The 27,544-nt window shown below is 37.3% G+C and overlaps 1 protein-coding gene across 4 annotated transcripts in view; it reads left to right on the forward strand.

The window, feature by feature from the left end:
* The window catches only part of htr4 (5-hydroxytryptamine receptor 4), a 259,262-nt gene that overhangs the window by 141,259 nt on the left and 90,459 nt on the right, over window positions 1-27,544 (forward strand). For all 4 annotated transcript variants that reach the window (XM_041990011.1, XM_041990012.1, XM_041990014.1 and 1 more), the window contains 2 exons: window positions 959-1,072; window positions 10,845-11,045. In XM_041990011.1, coding sequence (XP_041845945.1) covers window positions 959-1,072; window positions 10,845-11,045 — 315 coding nt within the window. The remainder of the gene's footprint in view (window positions 1-958; window positions 1,073-10,844; window positions 11,046-27,544) is intronic.

Below are 27,544 nucleotides of genomic sequence, written 5' to 3' on the forward strand. Positions count from 1 at the left end.
ACCTTGTTAAATCTATTCCAAAAAAATCAAGGCAGTTCTGAAGGCAAAGGGGGTCCAAACCAGTACTAGCTAAGTGAACTTAATAAAGTTTGTATCTATGTTGGTTGCCTTCCAGCTGTGGCCTTCTCAGACCAGACATTTCCATACTGTTAAACTGGCAAGCACTTGGAGATTAAATAATTATAATAAAAATCAATGAATAAGATCAAAAAAACTAAGACATTTTTTTCTAACATCATTCAGAAAAATGACTTAATGAACAGTGCTGGCTGTATTTGCTCAGATTTATCACAGTAGAAAAATGTTACCTAACTGCTTAGATGAATCTGTTTGACAGCTCTTTACAATAAATAACCTGCCACAGATATCTTTACCAAACGGTGTGGCTGAGAGTTTGGATTGTGAAACCATTCCTGAGTTGATGTTTTCTGCAGGCGGCTCAGATTTCTTTTTCTGCACAGCTCCAGCTGCAGTCGCAGCTCAGGCTACCACAGACGCTTCCTTCCCCATTTATTACCAATCAGCCACAAATGTGAAACCTATTACTCCCTGTGATATTAAACCTTTTGAGTGCTTATGTAGGTGGAAGTAATCAGTAAGCGCAGAATAACTGACATTTTTTAGCATAAACTTTTTTCTCACATTACATATGGTAGTGCATTAGTTATCTGTTTCAAACCTCCATAATATGAAGTCAGTTTTTGTGCTTGGCTGGTTGTTCGAAACTAGCAGGCTGCCTTGGAGACAGAGGAAATGTAAATATTGTTCGCTAGCAGCTGAATGTTTTGGTTCTAGCAACTTTCACTTAAACAAAGATACCAAAGAAAAAATAGATTGACTTGTACATAAACTACTTGTCTTAGTGCAGCTAAACTTTTTTTTTTATTTATTTATTCTCACTTTAAATATGCTTTTTTGTTTTTATTTAATTAATTCTATTTTCTTCATGTTTCCATAGCGACAGCATGCCACAGCGAATAGCTCTGATCTGCTTCCTGTCTCTGGTCATGCTGATGAGTGTCCTGGGAAACCTGCTAGTAATGGTGGCCGTCTGCAAGGACAGACAACTCAGGTGGGATTTCATTTCAGATTTATTTGCTTTACCTACTTACATTTATGAGAAACAAAAACTACAACTTTTCTCAAAGGTTTCACATGTCAGGACTTCATGGATTAAGTGGTCTTATGTGTTTTTTAAAAAGAGGTAAATACAACCTTTGTTGACCAACAACACATGACATATTACACTGGCCACAGTTACATTGTACTTTTTCGTGCAGAAGTAAAGCATTATCCTTCACATTTATGTGGAAATGGTCATTCTGAATTTAGGTTAATGGAAAACACGTTTATTGGCCTTTATTCTTTTCAACTACATCATTGAAGAACAAAACAATAAGTAAAAAGTTTGCTTTGATTCTGATTTTAATTTTGAAGCAGCAGCTCGACACCAGCATACTACTTCACTTTGGCCAGCTGAGGAGAATGGAGATAGAGTACCGTACCATCATCACCAGAGGACAAGGGAACGAGCATGCCCAGAATGACCAGAATTAATTTATAGTGGAATGAACGTATACATGATCAAGAAATTATTTACTTCAGATTTCAAATCAGAATAAACCAGCCACTTACTTTGGATTTAAGTTCAATTCAGAATGGCCATTTTCATTTGCAATGAGGTGTTTACAAGGTCATTTTAAAGAGGATTTAATTTTTATTCTGAATTAAAGGGGAATTAAAACTGTCATGTAAACATGTCTGTTGTGTAGATTTACAAATTATCATGAACATTAAAGGGGTAGTGCACCCAAAAATGTGTTTTTGAGTTGTAAACAACACAGAATTACTTAGTTGTGATGAAAACTAAATATACTGTTGCTAAAATTTGTATTTTTTAATTTATTTTAAAAATGGGATTTTGTGGGTTAAAAAGGGCTCATAACGCCCTCTACAGGGTAAAACCAGGTTATGTTTTTCGTGATGTAGAGAGGTTATCTACGTCATGACAAAACTTTAGAAACCTCACAGCCCCTCCCTCCAGATGCAGATAACTGGGTCCTCGCCTTGCAGGCATAGAAAACCATGCACACCCACACATATGAAGAGCTGTGAGCTTAAATAGTGTAGATTTGTCGGTTTCAGACTTTTTCTTTCACTCTATTCTTTCACAGAGGTTTGTGTTTTTGAGGGGAGTAAAAGTAACACCAGACTTTATTATTTACCTGCTGATCCTCATCTGGCGAAAGAAAGCAGCTCAAGTTGTGGCTAACAACTTACAGCGGCACTTCCTGCAGCTGCCACAACCTGCCGCGAGTCTCCACAGCTTTCCAGGGCTGCTGGAGCTGCTGACAAGTCAGCGTAACAGCGCTAACGGCTCAGACTGATACCATTCAGGACTACCTTGTTAATATACAGCTGAGGGGTATTCAGGAAGGGAACCCCCCCAACCCTTGAAGTTTCAGGAATTTTTCAAATTCTGCAGTGGATGGAGTTGCGGAAAAAGTAGTTTAACACTTTAATATCTCACATGCCATCTGAAGCCTGTAGAATATGACATTTAGTTCTTGGGTTTTTTGCAGGTGTGATGGTCTGATCTTTGGACTGAAATTGCTGAAATGTCCAGTCTTGAGAAGATCTTGAATGTTTCCATTTGTATAGAGAAGAATAATATTTCCATGATGTCAAATGGTAGTGTTTCCAAGACTGATGGGCAGCCACAATTTCTTCTCTAAGATCTTTGCTGATGTTTTTCACCCTTGTCGTTGTGTTAACATACACCTGAGTGCTGCTTTCATAGAGGTGCTCACATTGATGATAAATTAATCAAGCACATTCTTTTGGAAGAAGTCAGTGTGGGCTTATTATTGTTTTTTTTTTTGTCTTTAATAAGTTCTTATGCATAAAACATTAGTACTGGACAAGGGAGCACTTCCTTTTTACATGACTGTATCTGTTTGTTATTAGATCTGTTCTGCTGGTTTGTTGATGTGACAGATATTTGAAAGAGCTCACTCTGTTCAAAACACTTGCCAGCAACTACTTTCCAGATGCTTCTGTGTAACAAAGCATCTGCTGGCATAACTGGGACAGTTGTCATAGAGTAGTAGAGCGGGGGAGCTTCAATGAAACGAAATGCCTCTCAGTGTGTTTCAGTCCATCTTTAAAATGGCTACGGCAGTTAAATGAGACATATTTCATGTTAAATGAGTATGGATTTCACAGTGAAAGTAGGAGGTGAGTCTGTAGAGTGGGGGTTAGAGGAGAAACACATGTGATGCATGCAAAGCTGGGGTGACGGGGGCTGAGCTGGCAGGCTATCTGGCAGACTGCTGCTCACGTGGGGGCTGCTGTCACTGCAATGACTGATTTTACATGTCTCCTTCCTCCCATCCTCTCCACTTTTCTTTCTCTTTTGCCCTTGTGTTGTCTCTCTCTTCTTGGTGTCTCATGCTGTCTTTAATATCGTTGGTCAGTTCCTCTCCTTATCTCTTTTTATTTCATGATATTCTGAAACCTCAGGGTGACCTTTGTTGGCATGAGGGGGGATGTGTTTCTGTGTTGGACAGTCTTTGAAATTTTCATTTAAATAAAAGAGACAGCAGTAAAATGGGGGTAATTATTTTGTGTAACATAAATGAGCATGTTTGTATATTAAAGAACAGACAAAATTTCTGCTGTGTTGTCTCCTGTCCCTAAGGAGAGAACAATGACACATGGTTTTTGTTCTATCTGCCTCATTGTCCTGATGTCCACTGGGAACTATGCACACAGACCCAGTCACACAATGTCAGATATAAAACACAGATGCATATCTCCTTAGTAGGGTATCCCTTGGGTGTGTGTTTGTGACTAAAATTAGAGCTGATCACATCATTAACAAACAAAGCTATTTCATACAGGCAAACAAAATTTACTCCAACAAACGGACATCCAGACGGTAGCATGTCCATCATGCAAACACTCATCTTTAAGAAGGTTTTAAAACTTGTTTGACTGAGGAAACCAGATAAAGTCCAACCTAAAGTTTGTCTTAACCTCCTGACTACAAGAAAAAAAATTGTTTAATTAATATTTTTTTTTTATTCCCCCGACTGTTTGAAGGTTAATGAGAAAACTCTGACAATGAAACTCGTTCTTCTTAATTGAAAAATGCAGAACAAAATTCAGGAAATAGCTACAAATGTCCACTACAGAAGACAATTCTCAAACTCTTAAATGTTGTGGTAAAATGTTGTTATATTCATTTAGAAAATGGTTTAATGTGTTCTCAAGAGATATCATAAAGAAATATTACAATAATACTTCAGGACTACATTTGCACAAAAAGAAGTTATGCACTTACTTTTCCTCTTCTTATGAAATGTGGTTGTGGTAATGAATGCCATTTTCCTTGAAGAAAAACAGGATGTTCCCAAAGCCCACCCCTATAAATGTGGTACCATTCAAAAGCCCTGGATGTCCTTTTTAGAGAACAAAATGAGTGGGTTTAATAGCGTGCAGGGGAGATATTCAGGTTTACAAATGTCCTCCACAGAGGACAAATTTATACTACTGGTAGTCAGGAGGTTAAATAAAAAAAAGGTTTATTGAAGAGGAGTCAAGAGGCAAACAGTAGTTCAAGATACTATCTAAAAAGTCCTAAACCCACTCAAAGAAAACTAAATGAAATATCAGCAACCAGAAAACTCATATAACCCAACACCGGCCACCTTGTGTGGTAAGAAATTGAGGAAAATTGATCAAGAACATAGAAAACACAGGAAGACACACATTCCAATTAAAACTAATGAGAAAATGTGTCCAAACCTTTGACTGGTATTGTGTGTATCCCAAAGATAAACAAAGTGGCAAAGTGACAAAATGTCTAGCAACATTTGTATGCTAACCATCCTTCACCATCCTGAAAACTATGCAAAGCTAAGCATGCTAAAGCTAACGTTACACCATGAGTTGCTTGTGCAGGGCGGCAGGTTTAAAGATACTGTCATCTGTCATGTTAAAAGAAGTAAATAAAGTGTTAAACTGAGATAGAAATAAAACATTTAGGAAATTCTGTACAAAATTTGAAATCATGGCATAAAAAAAAGTTATGTTTTATTTATTTTACTTGTTTCGTCACATTACAGTTACAGAAGATGACAAAACTATTAAGAGGGTCATTTAACCTAGAAGGTAATAATAATTTCTAATTGCAAGGAAGAAGTTTAAAAATGATGTATTACCCTTACATTTTATATTATAATCGAATAAACTAAATGACAGTCAGCTTAGTCTTAAGACTTTGACGAAATCCTGATATGCTGTGAAGATTAACTGCATTTAAAGCACAGAACATTCTATCTTAGTCCTTTCTGTGTGGTAAAAGCACGATGAATGCATGATGTTCTTATGAGCCAGACAACATGGTTGGCATGTTGGTGGACCACACCCATCGTCAAACTCAAGCTTCTCATTGATTTCAACCCATCTATAAAGTTTTTAACTGCATCTTCCACGGCTGAGACGACAGCTCCAGCTACGTGTCCGTTATAGCAGGAGACAACAAGTGAGTTTTTTTTCTAGGAGAAGAAACTTAGAGGCACTTTACACACACATGGAGTCTTCTGCTAGAGTTGATACGAGCAGAAGGTGATTAAGAGGGTGTTAAACCACTCATCAATAACCACCACATAAACACCACCTCATGTTTCTCTGTGTGTCTTGTCTAATGTGTGGACATGAAACCCACTCACACAGAGACATGCTGCCACACAGCCTGCTCACTGTTTATACTGGACACTGAACAGCTCTGTAGGCAGTCCCATCGTTATGATGTCAGGAACATTAGTCTCTCATGATTGTCACTACAGCTCTTTTTTCAACCATGAATATACAGCACTTATCCTTGCATCTGGTCTCAGGGGGTGAAGTGGCCCACTCCACTCAATGGGGTGAATCTTGAGTCTGTCCTACATTTTCAAGCCACAATGCAAAAGTAAATGTGGATGCAAATTACAAACACTAACCCTTAAACTATGATATTTCCATGTCTGAGTAATTAGCCTGAGAGTTAAGATTAAGACACACAGCAAACTGGTTCCAGACTAGGACATATACTAAATACTTGACTAAGAATTTTCTTCCTTTCTTTTCATATACTAATATTTTCTTTATCTAAACTGGGGCAGTTGTATTGACTCTTTTTTAATGCAAAATCTCATTTCAGGGTTTCTGTCAAACTGGCCCACAGTGTTTGAAGTGCAGCACTGTAGATAGAGTAACAGCCAGCCAAGAGGCAGCTTAATGATTGTCAAAAATCACTTAGCAATTTTCATATCATATATCAGCTTACATACTACTGTAAATTCCTTAAGCTGGTTCTCATATTGCCAAATTTTTAAGCGATGATTGCTTTCGTAATTAAAAATAAAAACTGTTGCACTACAATTAGTGCATTCAAGACCAATGAGAAATTGGATTAGAAATGTCAATACCAGGTAAGATTTGCTATTATGAATGAAAAATATTACACAAACTAATGCTAGAGCATTATTAAATAAAATTAATTCTAACTTCTGTGGAAAATTTGTGGTGTTGTGTTATGTAAAAAGCGTATCATATAAATGAGAGAGCAAGTCTCTGAACGACTCAGAAAAATTGTCAAAATGATAAAAGCAAAGGAGTCTTAAATCTCTCAAACTTTTCATGAGTTCAGTTTTCTTGCAGGTTTATTTTACTTAGACAGTCTAAGCCATACACCAGTGAGCTATTTTACACTACTTTTAGGCTACCTCATATATCTGGTGGTATAGAAATTCACAAATTAAGGGTCTTTATGTGTAAAATGCAATATGAAGGTGACTTTATTCCAGGATGGGACCACTATGTGACTGGTTGCTGTGTATAGCTGATTTATTGACCTCAGTTACAGCTTCAAGGCTGTTGGTTTTTATGTAAATAATTATGCTAACATAAGAGCTGGTTGCTTACATGTATTTGAGATGAGGATGATTTTAAACTCAAGTTAATTTTTAGTTAACTAATTAGATGTTAGTGATTTGAATATGTTTTAGTTATTTAAATTAAATCTGTGATCTTCAAGAGAAATCAAGTTGAATAGTTCATTTTCAATTAAAATACTTAAAATGCAGGTAGTTTTCTTTTTATATTCAGCTCTGCAGGAGGTATAATATTATTATAAACAATAAACTGGTTTAAAAGGAGCAAAAAAAATGCACAAGTGTTCCATTTTAATCAAATCTAAGCACATTTATAACAACTAGTTAACACAGAGTGTTGTGCACAACATAATTCACAATGGCAGTTGTTAGACCAGCATGGCCACTATGTTGCCAAACTTCCCATCTCCAACACATCACATCAGAATTACACCAAGCGAGAGGATGTATATTAATCCATGTTTCACAGAGGCAAGGCAGGCTTATATTTAGGACAACTCAAAGTGCTGCAGATGAGACATTAAAAGAAATACAGCAAGGTTTATAAAAAACGAAAAAATAAAAAAAAACACTGAATAGGACAATTAAGATTCTCTTGCAAGAAAATCTATTCAAAAACTTTCTACCTTAATGAAAAGGAGTGGCAAATAATTAGGTTTTAAGACCAAATTTAACAGAAGACTTTAGCCGTGCCCCATGAGCATTTCAGCAACAGTGTACCTAGAGTAAATGCTCTGTTGTCTCAGCTAAAATTTACATTAAATAATTGCATAAAGATGAATAGAAATTATACAAATATATGGTATGCCCATTCCTTTTTTCTTCTTTGCTTCATTCTGTTTAAGTCCCTGTTTATGGATTTTCTTGCGTTGCATTATACCAATGCATGCATCTGTAATTACACCAACCGCACACACACCCAGGTCTCTTCTAATAAAGTTTATTTATTCATAGCACATTAAGCAAAACACAGTATATCATGCTAACTAAACACAACACCTTCCTTTCAGGGGTTTATTAATGGTTTCTAAACCATCCTGAATTACTACCGACACAACTTTGTGTGTGTGTAATGTGTAAATATGTGCTCATTCATCGCTAGTGTACAGCATTTGTCTATGATTCCATCCATTTGTGTGCACCCATGTGTTTAACATGTGTGTCTAGCAGGATTTACGTGAGCTCCACAAGCAGACAGCTGGTTGGTCCCATCACTAACTGCCTGTTTTAAGGGACTGTTTGGGTTAGAGAGTAGCAAATGGAAAAGCCTCGCAGCCATCAGCTTTTACAGAGGCTATTTATAGACTGCAGACCATGTACAGCCCAGAGAGAATGCTGCACAACTGACCAACTTTTTACTTGTCTTGTTGCAGAATAAAAAGGAAAGATCACACACTGCTAGGATTTTGTGTAATAAACCATAACAGATCAAAGAACAAACTAATCAGCCAAATGAGCTAAATGCATTGTTGTCCATCATGTTGATCATTTTTTCACTAATTGTGTTGTGACTGATCACTTATTGTGATTCATCAGAATAGTTACAGATATTAAGTCCCTGGTGTTACAGCTTGCTGATTGGCAGGCCCTACTGTCACCTTGTGTCAGCAGTTTTGTTTACCAAGCACAAAGCCTCCCTAGAGACATCAGTGTGTGTGTGTTTATGTGACAATAAAGCTCAAGAAAGTGACACAAAATGTGTCTGTGGCACATACTTTAAAGCCCCACTGATTAACTTTGGTACCACCAAACGGAGGCTAATTCGGCATTGTTCTTGCATCCTGTCTCTTCTCTGAACTCTCTCCAGCCTGTAAAAGTCAGTCAGATGCTGACTCTTGTCCGATCTCTTGTCCGATCTCTTGTCCTCTTGTCCTCACTGTCCTCTTTCTTTTTTAGCCAAATCTGCCATTCAGAATGGCCTTTGTGTTGATATCCAGTTGCTGGAATGTGACACAGTGCCATAAAGCAAAACACTGCTATTGTGTGATGCCCCAGGCTGAGAAAAAAGTTGTGAATCATGGTTTCTCAGGCTCGGGAGGCTGCAGGGCAACAACAGCTAAGGGGCTGTCCATAACAAATATCAGAAAGATAACAAAACTGCTTAAGATTGGAAACTTAAGTCATTCTTCAGCACAAGACCCTGCACTACTTAAAAAAACAATTAAAGATCTGTATATTCCCCATAAATACATGTATCCTACAGCTATTATACTACTTTTATTATACCGTGTTATTATATATATTACAATGCAGGAGAATGTTGGGAAAGAATATGTGTCCATTTGAAGGGGACCAAAGCCTGTTTCTAGGAGGAAATAGTGCGCTTGTTTGATTAGTATCAGAATTTGTTTGCACATCCACAATATCCCAAACAAAGCTAAATTTCTGAGCAAACAGACTAGGATTCGAATCGAAAAGGCTGGTGTGAATGTGCCCTACAACTGTGTGACTTTGATATAACCAAGCACCATCTTCGTGGTCTCGTTGCACTCATGTGTCATGCTCATTTTCCTGTTAAATATCACTTTACTCAAAACTGCTTTTGAAAATATTTCAGCAAAAAAAAAATATATATATATATATAAATATATAATGGGATCAGCCTTATTGTCAAGTTTGTCTCTTTTATTTATCTCAAGAATACTTTGTATGAGTAGCATGACTTGCACTTGACAGCTGTGATGCTTAAATAAAGGAAACCACCTTTTTTCATTAAGAAAATTATAGCACCCTGTAGGTGTAAGTCAGGACAATCAAGGTGGTTTCAAATTTAGACTCTTCTTTTTTGTCTTAGGCTCCCAATTAGCAGAATGAATCCCCCCAAATCTTCTTTCTGTGGCTCCACATTTAAGTTTGTTCTATCTGCTTCTTTTTTTCCAACTGCACAGAAGAAAATGCTTGCTCTCTTTCACTCTTTATTTTTTATTTTTACTTTGTCCTTCTCTCCTGGAATCTCTTAATCAATGAGTAATGGAACCAGGATGACCCCCCCCCCCCACTTCCACCTGGAAGCTTGGCCCTGATGCCAGCCAAATTCGCTATTTGCCTCCTTTGTCTTCTGATTGCAGAATAATTTTAATGTTTGGATGATAATCGGAATTTTAATCTTCAGAAATTACCCTTAGCATTTTAAACAATTTGGACTATTTGCTTTAAAAACGGGGGATGGTGATAATGTTAATTTCACCTTAAGAATTTTCAAAGAAAATTATGCATTTTTATCCAGAGCTGTTAATAAGCTGCTGCTGGGGGGGTCACTGTTCTAGGAAAAGTCAACACAAGAGTTTGTTATCTAAAGAAATGTACTCCTATTTGGTTAGAAAAACCTCAATATAGTCCAACACTGTTTGGTATAAGATCTTGATTATGCTTTGTTCAAGCTATGTTGTTAGCTAATAATGAAAACAAACAATTTAATTTTAAAAGCAAATTAAAAGCCTGTAAGCGGAGACATTTAAGTTTGTCCACATCTGAACATGACATTTTTTTGGATGCATCCCATTGGACCCATTTATTTATTTTAATTCATTTTCTGCACCGCTTAATCTAATTCAGGGTCAGGGGGAAGCTGCAGTCTATCCCAGCCTATACCTTGGACAGGTCACCAGTCCATCACAGGGCCATTCCCAATGTCCCAATGGCTGTGGTCTGGGTGACTACGGACCCTGCACTGGAGCCCATAAAAGTGTGGCATGGGCCCCTGCGTGCCTGGACCTGGGCTTTTCCTGTGGTGGCTGCCTCTGTGGTCATGGTGGTTCCTGGTGTGTTTATGTGATCCGTCCACACCAGAAGCCATTCAGCTATTTGTGTATTAAAATAAATATTGTTTATGAATCAGAAATAATTTATTGATCAGAAAAGCTATTTTTCACATTATTTATTTATTTTTTTCCCTTCCATCAGGAAAATTAAAACCAACTACTTCATTGTGTCCCTGGCGTTTGCTGACTTGCTCGTGTCAGTGCTGGTGATGCCATTTGGGGCCATTGAACTGGTCCACCAGCACTGGATCTACGGTGAGACGTTCTGTCTGGTTCGGACATCGCTGGACGTCCTGCTGACCACCGCCTCCATACTGCACCTGTGCTGCATTGCTCTGGATAGGTACGTGTGCACTTGGTACCTCTAAACCTGCACTGATTTATGTTGCGTTTTCAATGTTTCACCTTCTGTCAGGATTTATTCTCAGTATTTTGTGTGTGCGTGACGTCTCTTCAGCACTGTTTGCGAGATGAGTGATTGTTTGTGATGTCAATCCTGTGGCGTGAGTTCGCTTCTCATCAAACATTTTACATCAGTGAGAATGTGAGAGGAAGGCAGAGTACAGATGTTGCGGGTGTATATCAGTGTTGTTTTGTAGAGCATGTATGATGGATACCAGCTCCATTGGAAGTGGTTTTTATGCCTAAACATTAATGTGAGACACTGTGAAGGTAAGAAGGGGCGCACTGGATCCAAAGTCTTCTGATTTAAGCAACACTTTGTATTTTGACACTTAAGACAACATGGGCGGCTTTATTGGTTTCTTTTACTGCTTCTGCTTTTCCAACGAAATTAAGGTCAGCATAAAGGGGGAAATATTTTGTCAACAGGAGAGTATTTAAACTGCAAGAGATTTTGGTAATTAAGGGTAATAATTTCAGGATTGCCTTCTGGTCACAAAGAAATAATCTTGGGATTAATTAAAAGGATTCATTTTGATTAGAAGGCTGGTATTGGTTACATTCAGAGTAACTGCACACCTTAACGTCAGTGTTATTCTTCTGCATTAAAGCATAACCCATTTTGAAAGAGAATAAGAAAGGGATGTGCGGTGTGTATTAAAGTTGTTTGCACAGTGACATTGTGGGAAGAAAGCAACTTCTTTATTCTCTTCTACTGAAAGCCAATTGGAGAAATCAAATAAACTGCATTTCAAATGCAAAAATAATTTATATTTGCTTTTATTTGACAATATTGAAGCATCCTATCAGCATTGATCTCTTCACTTTTTTTTTTTTATCAAAAATCAAAATGGCAGTCTGTATTATATATATATATATATATATATATATATATATTGCAGGTTGAAATAACCACAGCAATGTTTTTGCTAAACATAAACAGACAGGGAGTAACTTAAGCTAGATTAGCACAACTTTAGCTGTGCATTGTAAATTAAAAGTATTACCAACACAACAAAGTAAGGGTCGTTATCATGACACACAGTAAACCGAGTTTTCTCCAGTGATGCAGCCCTACTTAGGTGGTAATTTCTTCCTTTTTGTTGTGTCTTTCAAACAAATCTGTGCAAACATTTTAATAAAACTTGTTGAAATGTTGTGTTTGCTGTGCCCACTTTAAAATATCATTCAGTGCTTCACTCTTTATGTAGCTGATCTCTCTTTTATTCTAATTAGGAAGTATTTATGTCCATTAAACCGGTAACAAGGTTAAACACTACGTTAATTGTATTTTCTTTTTTTAACTGTTAGAGGAAAATTAGAGCGAGAGGACTCTATTTTGTGTTACTACATTTTGAGTTGTAACCCATCAGATTGAATTTGCACTGAGTTTCTGGCAGTCATATCACGTTTTGTCTGCAATGATTGAATGAATGAATGAATGAATGAATGAATGAATGAATGAATGAATGAATGAATGAATGAATGAATGAATACTTTATTTATTTCGGTTTAAAAACAAAAAATAAGTATATAAAATTACATTTTCTCAGAAGAATTAATCAGACAGCAACCGAAAAAGGAATAGGCTGAAGCCCCAGGGCTTATTTTTGCCTATCCTGTACTATCATAGAAATAATTCACAATAAGACATCAAAAATAAAAAACAACAACAATCTAATTCAATCAATTTCATTGTAACCTTTGATAATTTTTGATTTTAAAGTCTTCTTGAAAACTAACATAGAGTTACACATCTTAATGTCATCGTTTAATCCATTCCATAATTTTACACCCAAAACTGACACACATCTGTACTTAAGATTAGTTCTAGCTTTATATGTTTCAAACATTAACAACCCCCTTAAGTTATAAATCCCCTGCCTTAGCTTAAACATTTTTTGAATACAGTCAGGAATTGTCTTTTTTACCACTCGAAACATTATTTCTAATGTTTTTAGATATACAATGTCCAAAAATTTTATTGTTTTTGATTTAATAAAAAGCTGATTTGTAGAATGATGGTATCCAACCTCATTTATTATCCTAATAGCCCTTTTCTGCAATTTAATTATTGGATCTAAGTTCGTTTTATATACATTTCCCCAAATTTCAGCACAATACGTCATATAAGGCATCACAAGTGTACAGTATAGCAAATGGAGGCAAGTTTTATTCAATAAATCTCTTGTTTTGTAAAGAATAGCAATAGACTTAGATAATTTCTGTTTTACATATTTTATGTGGGGCTTCCAACAAACTGTATCATCTATTATTATACCCAAAAACTTAGTTTCATATACTCTTTCAATTGCCACATTGTTTAAATTTAGTTTTATTTCAATATTAATCCTTTTACCACCAAACAACATAAATTTGGTCTTACTTTCATTTAATGATAGCTTATTTAAAGCAAACCAGTTATTTAACTTGGTCAATTCTATTTCTACAGTTTTCAACAACTCCTTAATGTTTCCTCCAGAACAAAACAAATTGGTATCATCAGCGAACATAACATATCTTAGTCTATCGCTTACTGTACAAATATCATTTACATAGAGTATAAATAATTTTGGTCCCAATACTGATCCTTGTGGTACTCCACAAATTACTTGTTTAAGATGAGATTTAATATCATTAATATTCACATACTGAAGCCTATTACTTAAGTAACTTCTTAACCAAAGTTGTGCTGTACCTCTTATACCACACCGTTCACATTTCTGTAGAAGTAAAGAGTGATCAATTGTATCAAAAGCTTTACGTAAATCAATAAACACACCTACTCCAAACTGCTTATTATCCAAGGCTGTTGCAATATTTTCCACAAATTCCATCACCGCTAATGATGTTGAACGCTGTCTCCTGAACCCATACTGATGGTCATTCAATAAATCATATTTTTCAATAAAGGAATCTAATCTCTTTACAAACAATTTTTCAAGAATTTTAGAAAATTGAGGCAGCAAAGAAACTGGTCTATAATTTGACACCAATTGCTTATCTCCATTTTTATAGATTGGGATCACTTTTGCTATTTTCATCTTATCTGGAAAGATACCTGTTTGAAAAGATCTGTTACAAATATATGTTAATGGCTCAAGGACACAAAAAATAACCTCTTTTATAAGTGACATATTAAGCTCATTACAATCAGTAGATGTTTTACTCTTAAATTCTTTTACTACTTCTAAAATGTCACTTTCACAAACTCCCCCAAGAAACATTGTATTACAACTATTGAAAGTTAATTTAAAGGTTTCATTTATTCCACCAATTTGGGGAATCTCTTTTGCTAAATTAGGACCTACATTAACAAAGTAATTGTTGAACTCATTCACCAAGTTTTCTTTATCACCATTGTCACCTTTTACAATGCTTGTTGGTAAGCACCTATCATTACGATTTTTGATAACCTTATTCAATACACTCCAAGTAGCCTTTATGTTCATTTTATATTTTTGAAGCAATTGTTCAAAATACATCTTCTTTTGACATCGCATTATAGATGTCAATCTATTTTTATATTTTTTTATAATTATCCTCCTTTTCCTGTGTTCGATGCTTTAAAAACTCCCTATATAGCTTGTTTTTCTTTTTACAAGCCTTCTCCAATCCCTTTGTTATCCAAGGTTTTCTCCTCTTTTTAGAATTTTGAATTAACTTCTTCACTGGACAGTATCTGTCATAAATTGTCAGAAACGTATCCAAAAATGCATTGTAAGCATCATTAGGATCTTCTACATAAACTTCCTGCCAATCATGATTTGCCAATCCCATTTTAAGAGCTGCAATTGCTTCTGGTGTCTTCACTCTATTTGAATAATAAGTCTGAGTTTTCTCTGGAAAACTAAGCTTATTGCTCCTTTCAAGAACTGCAAAAACAGGCAAATGATCACTTATATCTGTCCCCAACAATCCACTTTTTATCTTCCCTTTAGTTATATTAGCAAAAATATTATCAATCAAAGTAGCACTGTCCTTAGTTATCCTGCTAGGCTTTAAGATCAGTGGATAGAAACCAAAACTGAACATAGTATCAATAAATTCTGCAGTTTTCTTGTGCTCATTTGACTTTAACAGGTCAATGTTAAAGTCACCACAAACAAAAATCACCTTGTCTCTCTGTTTTTCAAGTATTTCCAAAATCTTCGTATTAAAATAATCAATGCAGGATCCTGGTGTGCGATAAATGCAGCTTATTATTATATTTTTGTCTCTCTCCACTTGAATTTCAATGGTCAAACATTCCATCAGATTATCAATTACAGCTGTCATATTATTGATAACTTTGCATTTAAAACCCGAAACTACAAATATAGCAACACCCCCTCCCCTTTTGTTCACTCTATTTTGAGAGTACATCTCATATCCCTCTAGTTCATCCTCCAGCTCTTTATCGTTTCTCAACCATGTTTCTGTAATTGCTACAACAGTAAACCTTTCTTGGGACTGATTAAGATAATCTTTGATTTTAGCAAAATTACTAATAAGACTTCTGCTATTGAAGTGGATCAATGAAAAACCCTTCTTTATAGTATTTAATTCTTCCTCAGAATAATATTCACAGGTCATATTAACACTCTGATATAAGTGAATGTCAGGATCAATACCATTTTCTAGGTCATTTCTAGGTGATTGTGACAGATGGACTGACAGAAACTGCACTTATGTAAAACTGCAGAATTAGATCATGATTTAATGAAAGTGTCACTCAAGCACTTGTAGAAAAATGTAAGAGATAGTCTGGGGTCCCATATGGTAGAACGCCTTGAATAATTGTTTTACACTGTGTGCAGTGTGTTCTGATGGATATTACACATGCATTTCGCTGGATCCAATAATCACACACAAACATTTACACTGCAAAAGAAGAGACAAAGGCACTGAAACAAGCTTTGGCAATTTAACAGTGGATTTGTTTTAAATCTCCCATAATTACATTCACTTGGAACCAGAACTGCTCCAATGTTCAAGAATTCATCTGCCTGAGAAAGATAAATGCTATCACACTGGCATCCTAACAAAGAATTATGGACTGAGACAACAAAGGAACAAACAGCTTCTTTTCATGCAAAATCATTATTGACAAGCAACACACCAGCAATTTCCCTGCTTCGCTCCATTGTCTGTAGGCTGCCTATTAAAAGTGAGCTCATTCACACCTGTGTAATAAAAATATCACTATGACCTCCAAGAAAAAAAATACAGTAAATGATGATGATGATTAGAGACTGACATCTATCATCACAATATGAAAGGGCCTAGTTTTAATCCCAATATGGTCACACCTTGTGCCTTTTTGGTCAAATTACACCTAGTTTACTTTATTTAAAGCATATGCTGTAAATTGTTAATCAATTCTTTTGTCACACCTTTAGTCTGACATCAGTAAAGTGTAATGAAAACGGTAGTATTGAAAACCCTCCATTTTTAGATTATTTGATGAATAAAAATCATTATGAAATCACAAATGGTAAATGGTCCGTATTTATATAGTGCTTTACTGTACCTGGAACGATACCCAAAGCGTTTTACATTATACATCACATTCACCCATTCACACACACATTCACACAGTGATGGCGGAAGCTGCCATGCAAGGCTTCAACCACGACCCATCAGGAGCAATTAGTGGTTCAGTGTCTTACCCAAGAACACCTCGACATGAACCCGACTTGGCCGAGGATCGAACCGGCAACCCTCGGGTTACAAGATGACCGCTCTACCTTGCTGAGCGATGCCGCCCAAGATTTAATCTGTGGTCAGAATAACTCAAAAGGACAACCAGTTTGGAGTACTTAATGGCAAATACTCACAAAGACATCACCAATGACCCATGAGTACTAAACAGGAGGAAAGTATCAGCATGTGTACATAACAATACTAGCAACATGGTGTTAGCCAATACCAAACGTAGGGGGGGGGGGGGTTCCTATTTGGAGTAGTGTTTTTGTTATAAATGTCCATTCCTACTCAACAACTGCTGGTCCAAAACTGCTTTTAAACACAGTTTTTATTTGTTGTTCCTTTAAAAATGTAATGTGGCTTCTCTAGCTGGGATTTACCATCCTCATTTTGTCTTGCTGTGCCTGGTACAGATACTTATGGGAAATAAAGTACAAATAGCTGTAAAGCTCTGAAAGAATCAAGAAATGGTTTTATTTTTAGACAATATTATGTTAAATTTCATTTAGATACACATTTTCAGTATCTGCAGACAAAGGCTTTGAAATGTGAACATCAACCGAATTTTTTTTTTTTTCACTGCCAAGTAGAAAAGATCAGATTTGGACTAGATGTAGTTTGTTTCACGATAATCTCTGAGATGATCATCCAGTTTTGTTAGCGATAAATGACATCTACAGTTCCGATATATTTTTATTTTTAGTAAAAATTTTTTTGTAAATTTGTCAAATTAAAATGATCACACCACCACACAGTCCAAATCAAAATTTGATTCTCCCTAAAAAACAAATAAAAAGGAAATCAATCTATGAGTCCATGTAAGAAAATTCATGTTTCTTAAAGAAGTCAGCATAATATGTACAGAGTAGAAGCTAGAGATAAAGATCTCAGATGCAATCTTTCAGTGCTGCCCCTTAATCCCAATGATGCTGACAGCTCATAAAAAGGCAAAAACACCATTTGAAAACTTCCTTTAAAAGAAAAAGATGTGTGTTCTGCAAGGCAATGCTGCTCTGGAGGTTCATGTAATGATTAACATGCTAATGAGCCACAGAGTTGCTCTGTAGGAATGATGAGGAATAAGGAATGACAAGTGCTCTAGATGAGAGCTCCTATCCTCATAGGATGGATTAAAGTTCAGATTTCCACTGATGATGTTAGATTTGGGATAAAATGACATCAAATAAATGGTGCAGAATATTTAAAAGCAAAAGTTTGTAAAGGTGGTTTGTGTTACAAATGAAGTCAGAGCAGCTCAGTCATATTAAACTTTTATTTCCATCAGCAGAAACTTTGGGAACGTTCACACTGATGCTTTTTAGTCTGCTTTAAACAAACCTTCCACAGATATTACTCTTTGTTTGGAGTAGGGCGAATACTCATCACTAATCAGACCAACAAAGCAGACTGTGGGGAGTTTGAAAATTTGGGACCTCGGTTCACCTATGAGTGAACCCTGATGTGATATGTTTTTGCAATTGGAAAGAAAATGGACCATTCAGTGAACCAAAGAGAGGAAGTGATGTTGAACACATTGTACAGCAACCTGCAGGATGGCTTGCTGCATCTCATGCTGGTCATACTGGACAGGTTGTTGTGCAAACTGTAGTAAATTTTAACACTGAAGTAAAAACAGAAATCCTAAGATGGAATAAACTGTTGCTGCATTGTTTACGTGTAGTGAAGGAGTCCATTGATGCTGAAAGATTTCCCTATTTGGTCCTGGCCAATCATTGAGGCTGGTTTTCTTCTTTGTCCTGCTTATTTTCTTCTTGGTCAGTGATCATTTTGAGAATATCGCCTCTAATGAGCACTTGTTTTAACTCCGTGATGTCCGGGAAAATGTGACAATAAACCAAACCAAAGGAACATGTTTTAGAATTCCCCACAGACAGTCCTGGTGAGAACGCATCCTACATATGGTGGCGTGGCTCTGTTTCTTGTATGGGGAGGGTTTTTTCACACACACACACACACACACACACACACAGAGAGAGAGAGAGAGAGAGATGGAAATGGGTTGCAAAATGGGTTTTCCTGGTTGCGTTATTCCAACCAGTTAAGTAGAAAGATATCAGCTGAGCTACTGCCTGACATGAACCGACATAGAAATCACTTATGAGCAGATGTAGAAAAAAACAAAATTGTGGGCTGAATTCAACTCTGTTTGCCAACTTAATGAACTCTAAGTTTGGTTAAGTAATTCAGAGAAAATTCCTTACTGGCAGTGCCTGCCAGTTATACTCCCACTGTAATGGGATTTTACTTTGCTCCAGGTTCCTTGACTGTTTGCTCATCAGATTGTCTCACAAAAATTTACCCATTTAGTCAAAAACCTCTATGGTCTGACACTATTGATAAAACTTTTAGGGGAAACCTGGTCTCATTAGGATGAGATGGTATTCATCCCACTTTGGATGGAGCAGCTCTCAGATGTAGGAATATGGACAATTTTATTATTCATTTAGGCCAATAACAAGTCAGAGTTGAGACAAGGAGACAGAGTTGCCATCCTACATGCTTCTCTGCAGCCTCCCACCTGCCACTACCCTACACCCTACGTAACTACAGGCCGAGGAGGAGGTGTGGAAGCTATCTTGGAATCAGGGATATAGATTAGTGCTAGACCTAAGATTAGTTATAATTCCTTTCAATACCTGACTCTCAGTCTATCTCTGGAAATCAGAGCCACTTCTCATAACCAAGCTCTTTAAATTGTTCTGACATATGGCATTGATAGTAAATATCTAACAGTTCTTCCTCATAACCCTGTTTTCTCTGATCATTTCTTAATAACTTTAAAATTTTCTTTACTTGACTACACAATGACTGAGAATAAATGTCATTATAAAAGATGTTTGTCAGATAGTGGTACCAAATTTAAGAAAACATCCAAGCTTTACTCTGACACAGGTTGATCAACTTGTTGACAGAACGACAGTTTCAATCCGTACAACACTAGACAGTGTTGCTTCTCTAAAAAGGAAGATAACCAGCCTGAAGAAGCCGACTCCTTAGTTTAATTCAGAGCTTCAAGCTTTAAAACAGACATCAAGGCAGTTGGAAAGGAAATGGCATTCACCTGGTCTAGAGGAGTGTCAGTTTGTCTGGAAATAAAGTTTAATATCACATAAGAAAGCCCTGCGTAAGGTTAGAACTGATTATTATTCATCACTGATAGAGGAGATCAAGAACAACCCCATGTTTCTCTCTGGTACTGTAGACAGGTTGACTAAGAGCCATAGTGCCCTTGAGCCATGTATGTCTTTAACTCTCAGCTGTGATGAGGTACCATATACCAATGTGTGGCGCAGTGCCACAGAACCAACTCCAAGCGCCACAGATTCTGCCCACACTTATTCTGGTAAGATGGTTCAACACACTTTTCTGTGTGTTTAAAAAAAAAGAAGAAACGTTTTCTTAGAGTTTTGAATAAACGTGGCCTCTCTGTGTCTGCGCAGCGCTCTGCCTCCAAGCAAAACTTGTTAAAAAATCAGAATCAATTTTATTCGCCAAGTATGAACACATACAAGGAATTTTTTTGCTGGCAGATGTCGTCACTCTAGTGCAAGATTAGATAAGTAACAAGTAACTAAACGGACTCTTATTTAGTGATGTCTACTATATACTTGGCAATATATGCAAATATAAATTACAACTACAAATCTCAAATCAATATACACTATATACAATAGATGTAGTATAGGGGTGGTATAAAATGAAACATGCGAGTGATGGGGTGCAGTTGTGAATTGTGCAACTAGTTAGCAGTTTATCTGTTCAAAAAAGTGAATGCAATGTGGAATAAACTGTTCTAGTGCCTGTTAGTCCTGGTCTGCGGGGTTCTGAGGTACCTGCCAGATGGAAGCAGTTCAAAAAAACTGTGTGCAGGGTGTGAGGAGTTCTTTATGATGTCTCCTGCTCTTCTTTGAATCCTGGTGGAGTGCAGGTCCTAAATAGAAGGCAGTGATGTGCTCTACAGTCCTCACAGTGCGCTGTAGTCTGGTCTTGTCCTGCTTGGTGGCTGCTCAAAATCACACAGTGATGGAGGAGCACAGGACAGACTTGCTGCTACTGAGGACTGTGAGTAGTGGTAGAGCAGGGGGGTGTCTCCTAAAGTCCACAATCATCTCTACCATCTTCAGTGTTTAGCTCCAGATTGTTCTGACTGCACCAGACCTTGAGCTGACCCACTTGCTGTCTATATGCAGACTCGTCACTATCCTAGATAAGCCCGATGATGGTGGTGTTGTCTGCAAACTTCAGGAGCTTCACAGAGGGGTCAGTGGAGGTGCAGTCATTGGTGTAGAGGGAGAAGAGCAGTGGAGAGAGCAGTGGAGAGAGGACACATCCCTTTGGAGCACCAGTGCTGATGGTGTACGAGGTAACCTAGCCTCACCTTTTGGCTTGTGTCAGTAAGGAAGCTGAGGATCCACTTACAGGTGGCAGTCAGCCAGGACAGTTTGGTGCAGAGGGAGTGGGAATGATGGTGTTAAATGCAGAGTTGAAGTCCACAAACAGGATCTGTGCATAGATCCCAGGACGATCCAGGTGCTGCAGTATGTTAAATGCATCATTCACTGACATGTTTGCCCCATAGGCAAGCCAAAAAGTCCAGCAGGTTTCCCGTGTGGCCCAACACCAGGTGTTCAAAGGACTTCATAACTGCAGATGTCAGAGCAACAGGTCTGTAGTCATTCAGTCCTGTGATGGTGGGTTTCTTGGGGTCTGGAATGATGGTGGAGTGCTTGAAGCAGGAGGAGACTTCACTCAGCTCCAGAGATCTATTGAAGAGCTGAGTGAGGATGGGAGCCAGCTGATCTGCACAGGCCTGCAGACAAGAGGGAAACACGCCATCTGGGCTTGGAGCTTTCCTGGTCTTCTGCCTCGGGAGCAACTGGGTCACTTGTCTCTTACTGATTTGAAGTAGGTCAGGGGGACTGGAGAGGGGGGAGCTGGGATGAGTGCTGAGCCAGGGGGGTCAATTTCAGTGGGTGGAGGGGATGCAGCTGCAGTGAGGAGAGGAACAGGTGTGAAGTGTTCCTTCTCAAATCTGCAGTAGAAGCCGTTGAAATTGTCAGCCGGGGCTTTGGCTTCAGCAGTGGGGGCAGGGTGTCTCCTGTAGCTGGAGATCTCCTGCAGGCCTCTCCACACTGTTGATGGGTCTTTAGGTGAAAACTGGTTCCTTTGCTTTTCAGAGTAGAGCCTGTTGGCCACTCAGATTTTAGTTTCTGACTGTAGGCTGGAATGAGGTGGACGAGGTAGTGGTCAGAGTGACCTCAAGTTGTGCGGGGGACAGAGCGATAAGCCAATGATAAATGGTATTTTTTATTAACAGATGTTTACTTTGAGTGATGCTCCTATAGTACTTCTATCATTGGTGCAAAAACGCTCACACTTCAATGATAAAAAAGAAAAGTGTGTTTTTAGTCAGATCATCAGTTTAATCAGTTTCTTCATCAATATTGACTGTTTAACGTCAGTCATCACATCTGGTGGTTTTATGACATATATCATAACCATGGAGATGGCTGGATAGATGAAGCTGTATAAATTATGCATTATGAACCAGAACATAGCAGAGATGATGCAGAAGAACATTTAGAAGTTCATTATATGCATCTGGTTCTTTTAAGCTGGAATCATGTTTTAATATTGTCTTTAACTTTATTGCTTGTATTTTATCTATTTTATTTTAGCATATTCCTTCTGCTTTTATTTAATTAATTGCATTTTTTTTATCTTTATTTATTTATTTATTTATTTATTATTATTATTATTATTATTATTATTATTATTATTATTATTATTATTATTATTATTATTATTTTTAATGCACTTGTCTGCACCCTGCTGTAATGATTTATGTAAAGCACTTTGAATTGTCTTGTACATGTGCTATACAAATAAATTTGCCTTTGCCTTTTGCCTTACTGATACTTGGACATCTGATATTTTTCCCAGGGAAGTTAACACTAAATATTTTAAAGAAATGGCTGTTTTTTTTAATACAACACAGTAAAAACTGTCATGTTTCAGACATAGTCACAAATGGTGATTAATAATGATTAATTAACTGTAAGCTGTGATTAATCTGATTAAATATTTTAATTATTTGACAACTCTAAAAAAAAAAAAAAAAAAAAAAAAAACTTTCGTTTTATTATTTCATTGACTGAATGTTTCCTGCTTTAATCCAGATGAGAATCAAAACTTTTTTTTCCTCGTCCAGAGAAGACGGAGCAGCTTGAGGATGCATCAGTGTGAAATAAAGTTGAACAGTCAAATGGCTGTGGCTAGTAAATGTTATTAATTAGTATGTTATTTCAAATATTCCACTGAGGCATCAAACAGTGCTGAACAACTCAGTGCTCCTTAGGGCTGTTCAGGAGAGATAGGCCAGGAGGACAGCAGCCAAAATGCTGCTGTAAGACGGGCAGCTGCTGAAACAACAGGTGAGGTGGAAACAGATTAGTTCTCTTAGATCTCCTTTCTCTTAAAGAACTTACTTTAAAAAAATAAGATTGAGCTGAATAATTTCAACTGTTTCTTGTAACTTTAAAATAGTCTCAGCAGGTGACTCTGAAGAACAATAGATAAGTATACAGGTGTATATTTAATATGGCAGCTCAGAAAATGTATGTTTGAACGACGCCCTTCTGCATACACATTGCATTCACTCAGATGACTGACTCCACTGACCACCAAGACACTAGGACACTCGATTCCTTCACCGGTGCCAGAGGAGCACCACAAATTGCTACCTGGTCTCTGGGAAACACTGCATGATGTCCTTCCCACTATTGATGGTGTCCCATCTGCAACAGCTTTAGAGATGTCTGTGAGTTAACTAAATTAACAGCTTCATCTAAACCTTCATATAGTATTTTAGAACCCAACCAACTAGACTGTTTAAGGAAGTTTTTCCCTTAGCACCTTTACTGAATCTGATCAGCATATGTCTATTGACAGGATGTGTACCATAATCTTTTAAGAATGCTATAATGAAACTTTTACTTATAAAAACCATTCTTGATTTAGGAATGTTAGATAATTATTGACCTATATTCAACCTCCTCTTTATGCCTAAAATTCTTGAGAAAATAGTTTTAACCCAACTATGTGCCCATTTGAGCAGAAATAATCTGTTTCAAGAATTTCAATCGGGATTAAGAGTTCATCATAGCACAGAAACAGTACTCGTGAAGGTTGCCAATAATCTTCTCATGGCCTCAGATAAAGGACTCCTGTCTGCACATATCTTGTTAGATCTCAGTTCTGCATTCGACACCATTGATCACAACATTCAGTTTATGAGGCTTCAACGTGTTATTGGGATTAAAGGAACTGCATTAGGCTGATGTAAGTCATATTTATCTGATAGATTTTGGTTTGTTAATGTAAAGTATTTCTTCCGCAGTACTTCCGCACATACCAGTGGAAGTCAGGGAGTTCCTTAGGGTTCTGTACTTGAGCCAATAATTTTCACATACATGCTTCCCTTAGGTATTATCATTAGACAGCATGGTATAAACTTTCATTGCTATACTTAGATTTACTTGAAGCCTGATGAAACTAATCAGTTTGTTAGATTATAAAGATGTCTTAAAGACACAGTTATAAAGACCTGGATGATTTAGAATTTTCTCCTTCTAAATTCATCCAAGACTGGGATTAATGGAACTAAAAAACCAGCCATCCATTTTCTATACTGCTTTGTCCATTGAAGCTGGAGCCTAACCCAGCATTTAGCAGGTGAGAAGCAGGGTACACCCTGGACAGGCCACCAGTCTATTGCAGGGCCAAGATAGAGAGACAAACAACCATTCACGCTCACACTTAGGGAGGATTTAGTAACCAATTAACCTAACATGCATGTCTTTGTACGGTGGGAGGAAGCCAGAGTACCCAGAGAGAACGTATGTATACACGGGGAGAACCTGCAAACTGTACAGTTCGAGCCAAGCCAGGCTCGAACCAGGGACCTTCTTGCTGTGAGGCTGTGGAACAATGAGGAACCTTGGAGTTTCTCTTTCCTGTCCTCTACACCCCAACCGGTCGAGGCAGATAGCTGCCCTCCCTGAGCCGGGTTCTGCCGGAGGTTTTTCCTTCCTGTTAAAAGGAAGTTTTTCCTTTCCGCTGTCGTCCCATGCATGCTCAGTATGAGGGACTGGATCAAAGTCAAGACTTGATGCAATCTATTGGTATTCTTAACCAGGCTATTGTTTATTGTGAATAGGCTCGAATTAATTTGTCTGAGAATACCCTGAGATGACACTATTGTGAATTGGCGCTGTACAAATAAAGCTGAATTGAATTGAATCTAAGCATATATGTAGTGCAAACTTTTCATTCACATGCATATAAAATTGCCATGTGACACAATTTCCTCATGTAAACAGCTGCTATAACCATTTTTTTTTACTTCTTGTAAATCCCAGAGTAGCAATGATTTTGTTCACAGTCAGCACAAGAAACTGAAAACTGAAGAATGGAGAAAGAGGGAGAAATGCAGGCATATGGACAAAATAAAAAAAAAAAAAAAACATCATAAAGCATAATTGAAACAAAGCAAAAATCTAATCTAATTCTATGGTGTGCTACACAAGGTGAGAGTAAGAAGAAAAATAATTTTATTGTGCTTTCATGACCACCTCTACTTAAGAGCCTGTGTTAGAAATTGCGGTCATGACTTCGGATTTCCACGGCTAAGTAAGTGCACCTTGAGCTTCATCCTTGGAAAAAAAAGAATTTAAAGATATCCTTGAAGAACATATGTATCTTTTCAAGGTTTGTGTTTTGTTGTAATCTGGAAATGGATTTCTTTGAAAGCACCAACATTAAATGATTAAGAAACCCTCTTGGTCCCCACTGCAGGGTTCCATAAATCCCTTTAATTTCTGTGTCTTGAGTTCAGTGAATCAGAACTGGACTTGCTTATGGGTAAAGAAAAGTATAGATAACAAGAAAAAAAAAGGAAAATTTGATCCAACCGATGAAAGATGTTTCAATCTGATGGACAATTAAACAACAAAGCAGCTCTGATGGTTTGGGGACATTTTGCTAGACAATCAAAGGTTAAAAAGAAAAACCTGTCATTTGTCTGCTCACCTCTTGGCTGCAGACAGAAGTGTGGTCCAAAGAGCGAGCCTCCAGACAGCTGTTGGCCACTTTTCGTTTTGACTGCCAGCGAGCAGTGGGTCGGCAGAGGAGCCAAAAAAAGCAGATTTCCTCCAGAGGCCTGATCTCTCCCGCTGTTTTGGGGGGCAACACAAAACTCTAGACTCAGGGTAGGGCATGTTAAAAGGCAGACTTTCTGTATAATATGAAAAAACAAATATATTGACTGTGATTTGTACACTGACCCAAATATGCACAGATGCACGCAGCTTCTGTTTACAGCAGTATTAGACACCGTCTGTTTCCCATCTGTGAGTGTTTTGTGTGTATCTATTGTGTGTATTGGAGGATGAAGAGTAACTATTGCTTAGGTTTTATTTCAGTATGATGTGTAACTTAATTGGTCATTAGGTGTTTTCTTTGTTGCTTCAGTAATCTGCAGCAATGAAGATAATATTTAGTTTAGTCTTTGCATCAGGATAATGAACAGAGAGTTTAGATCTTTGGACCTGTGTGAAAAACACAACTCTTTCATCTTTCTCTCTGTGGAGCACGTTTGGCAACTCTGACAGATTATCTCAACATCTCTTTCATAACTTAAATTGATTCACCAAAGGAAGGATCGTTCGTTAAGCTATAATTTTTATATTCATTTGATTTTAGTTGTTTCTTTCTTTTCTTTGATTTGTTTAATCTGATATTTCTTTATTTGGATAAAGTTCAAGCAACATTTTTTTTTCTTTTAGAACCAGGACTATCGATTCTTCCAGAATTGCTAATGAAGAAGAATAACATCACCCTTTCTCAGGAATTTAATAAGCTCTGTAATGCATGGTGTTAAAAATCAACAAATTATAACCATAAGAAATTAAAACAATGTTCTTCCTTAACCCATTTTCATTCAGAGATCATCAAAGACTGCTGTGATATGAAAGTTGCAGTTATCTTTCAGATATACTGTCCTTTGGCTTCTCTATCCTGATGCACTAACTGCACAAGTATTTGGAAATATTCCCCCATTAAAGTTAAAGCCCTGCCTTCCCCATAGTAATGACTGATAAAACTATAGGTTTTGCATGTGTACAAAGACGAAAAAAAAAAAGTTAAATACAGACATGGAACATGTAAATATGGTTGAAAAAAAGGGGGTAAGAAAAGAGAAAATAGCTATGTAAGGTTTTTTTTACATTGTTAGCAGCTGTGGGGTCCACACTGACAATTTATTTTCCAGATGACTTGAATGATGACTTGATGATTTGACTATTGGTGTAGATCAGCGGTGCCCAAGTCCGGTCCTCGAGATCTACTGTTCTGCAACATTTAGATGCATCCCTTCTCCAACACACCTAAACAAAGTGGCTGAATTCCCTCATTCATATGTCATTCAGCTCTGCAGAGACCTGGTAATGAGACATAAATTTGATTCTAAAGTGTTGGAGAAGAACTGCATCTACAGTACAAGTTGCAGAATCTCGAGGACTGGACTTGGGCACCTCTAGTGTAGATTCAAAGTCAAGGTAAGTCTGCAAGCTGGCAGCTGGGCTTGTTTTCTAGTTTCTTCAAAATGTTTCACTTGTCATCTGAAAGCTTCTTGAGTTGTGGAACAAGTTAATTAAGTGCATAAAACATGAC

Source organism: Melanotaenia boesemani, chromosome 7 (assembly GCF_017639745.1).
Source record: "Melanotaenia boesemani isolate fMelBoe1 chromosome 7, fMelBoe1.pri, whole genome shotgun sequence".
Classification (NCBI taxonomy): domain Eukaryota; kingdom Metazoa; phylum Chordata; class Actinopteri; order Atheriniformes; family Melanotaeniidae; genus Melanotaenia; species Melanotaenia boesemani.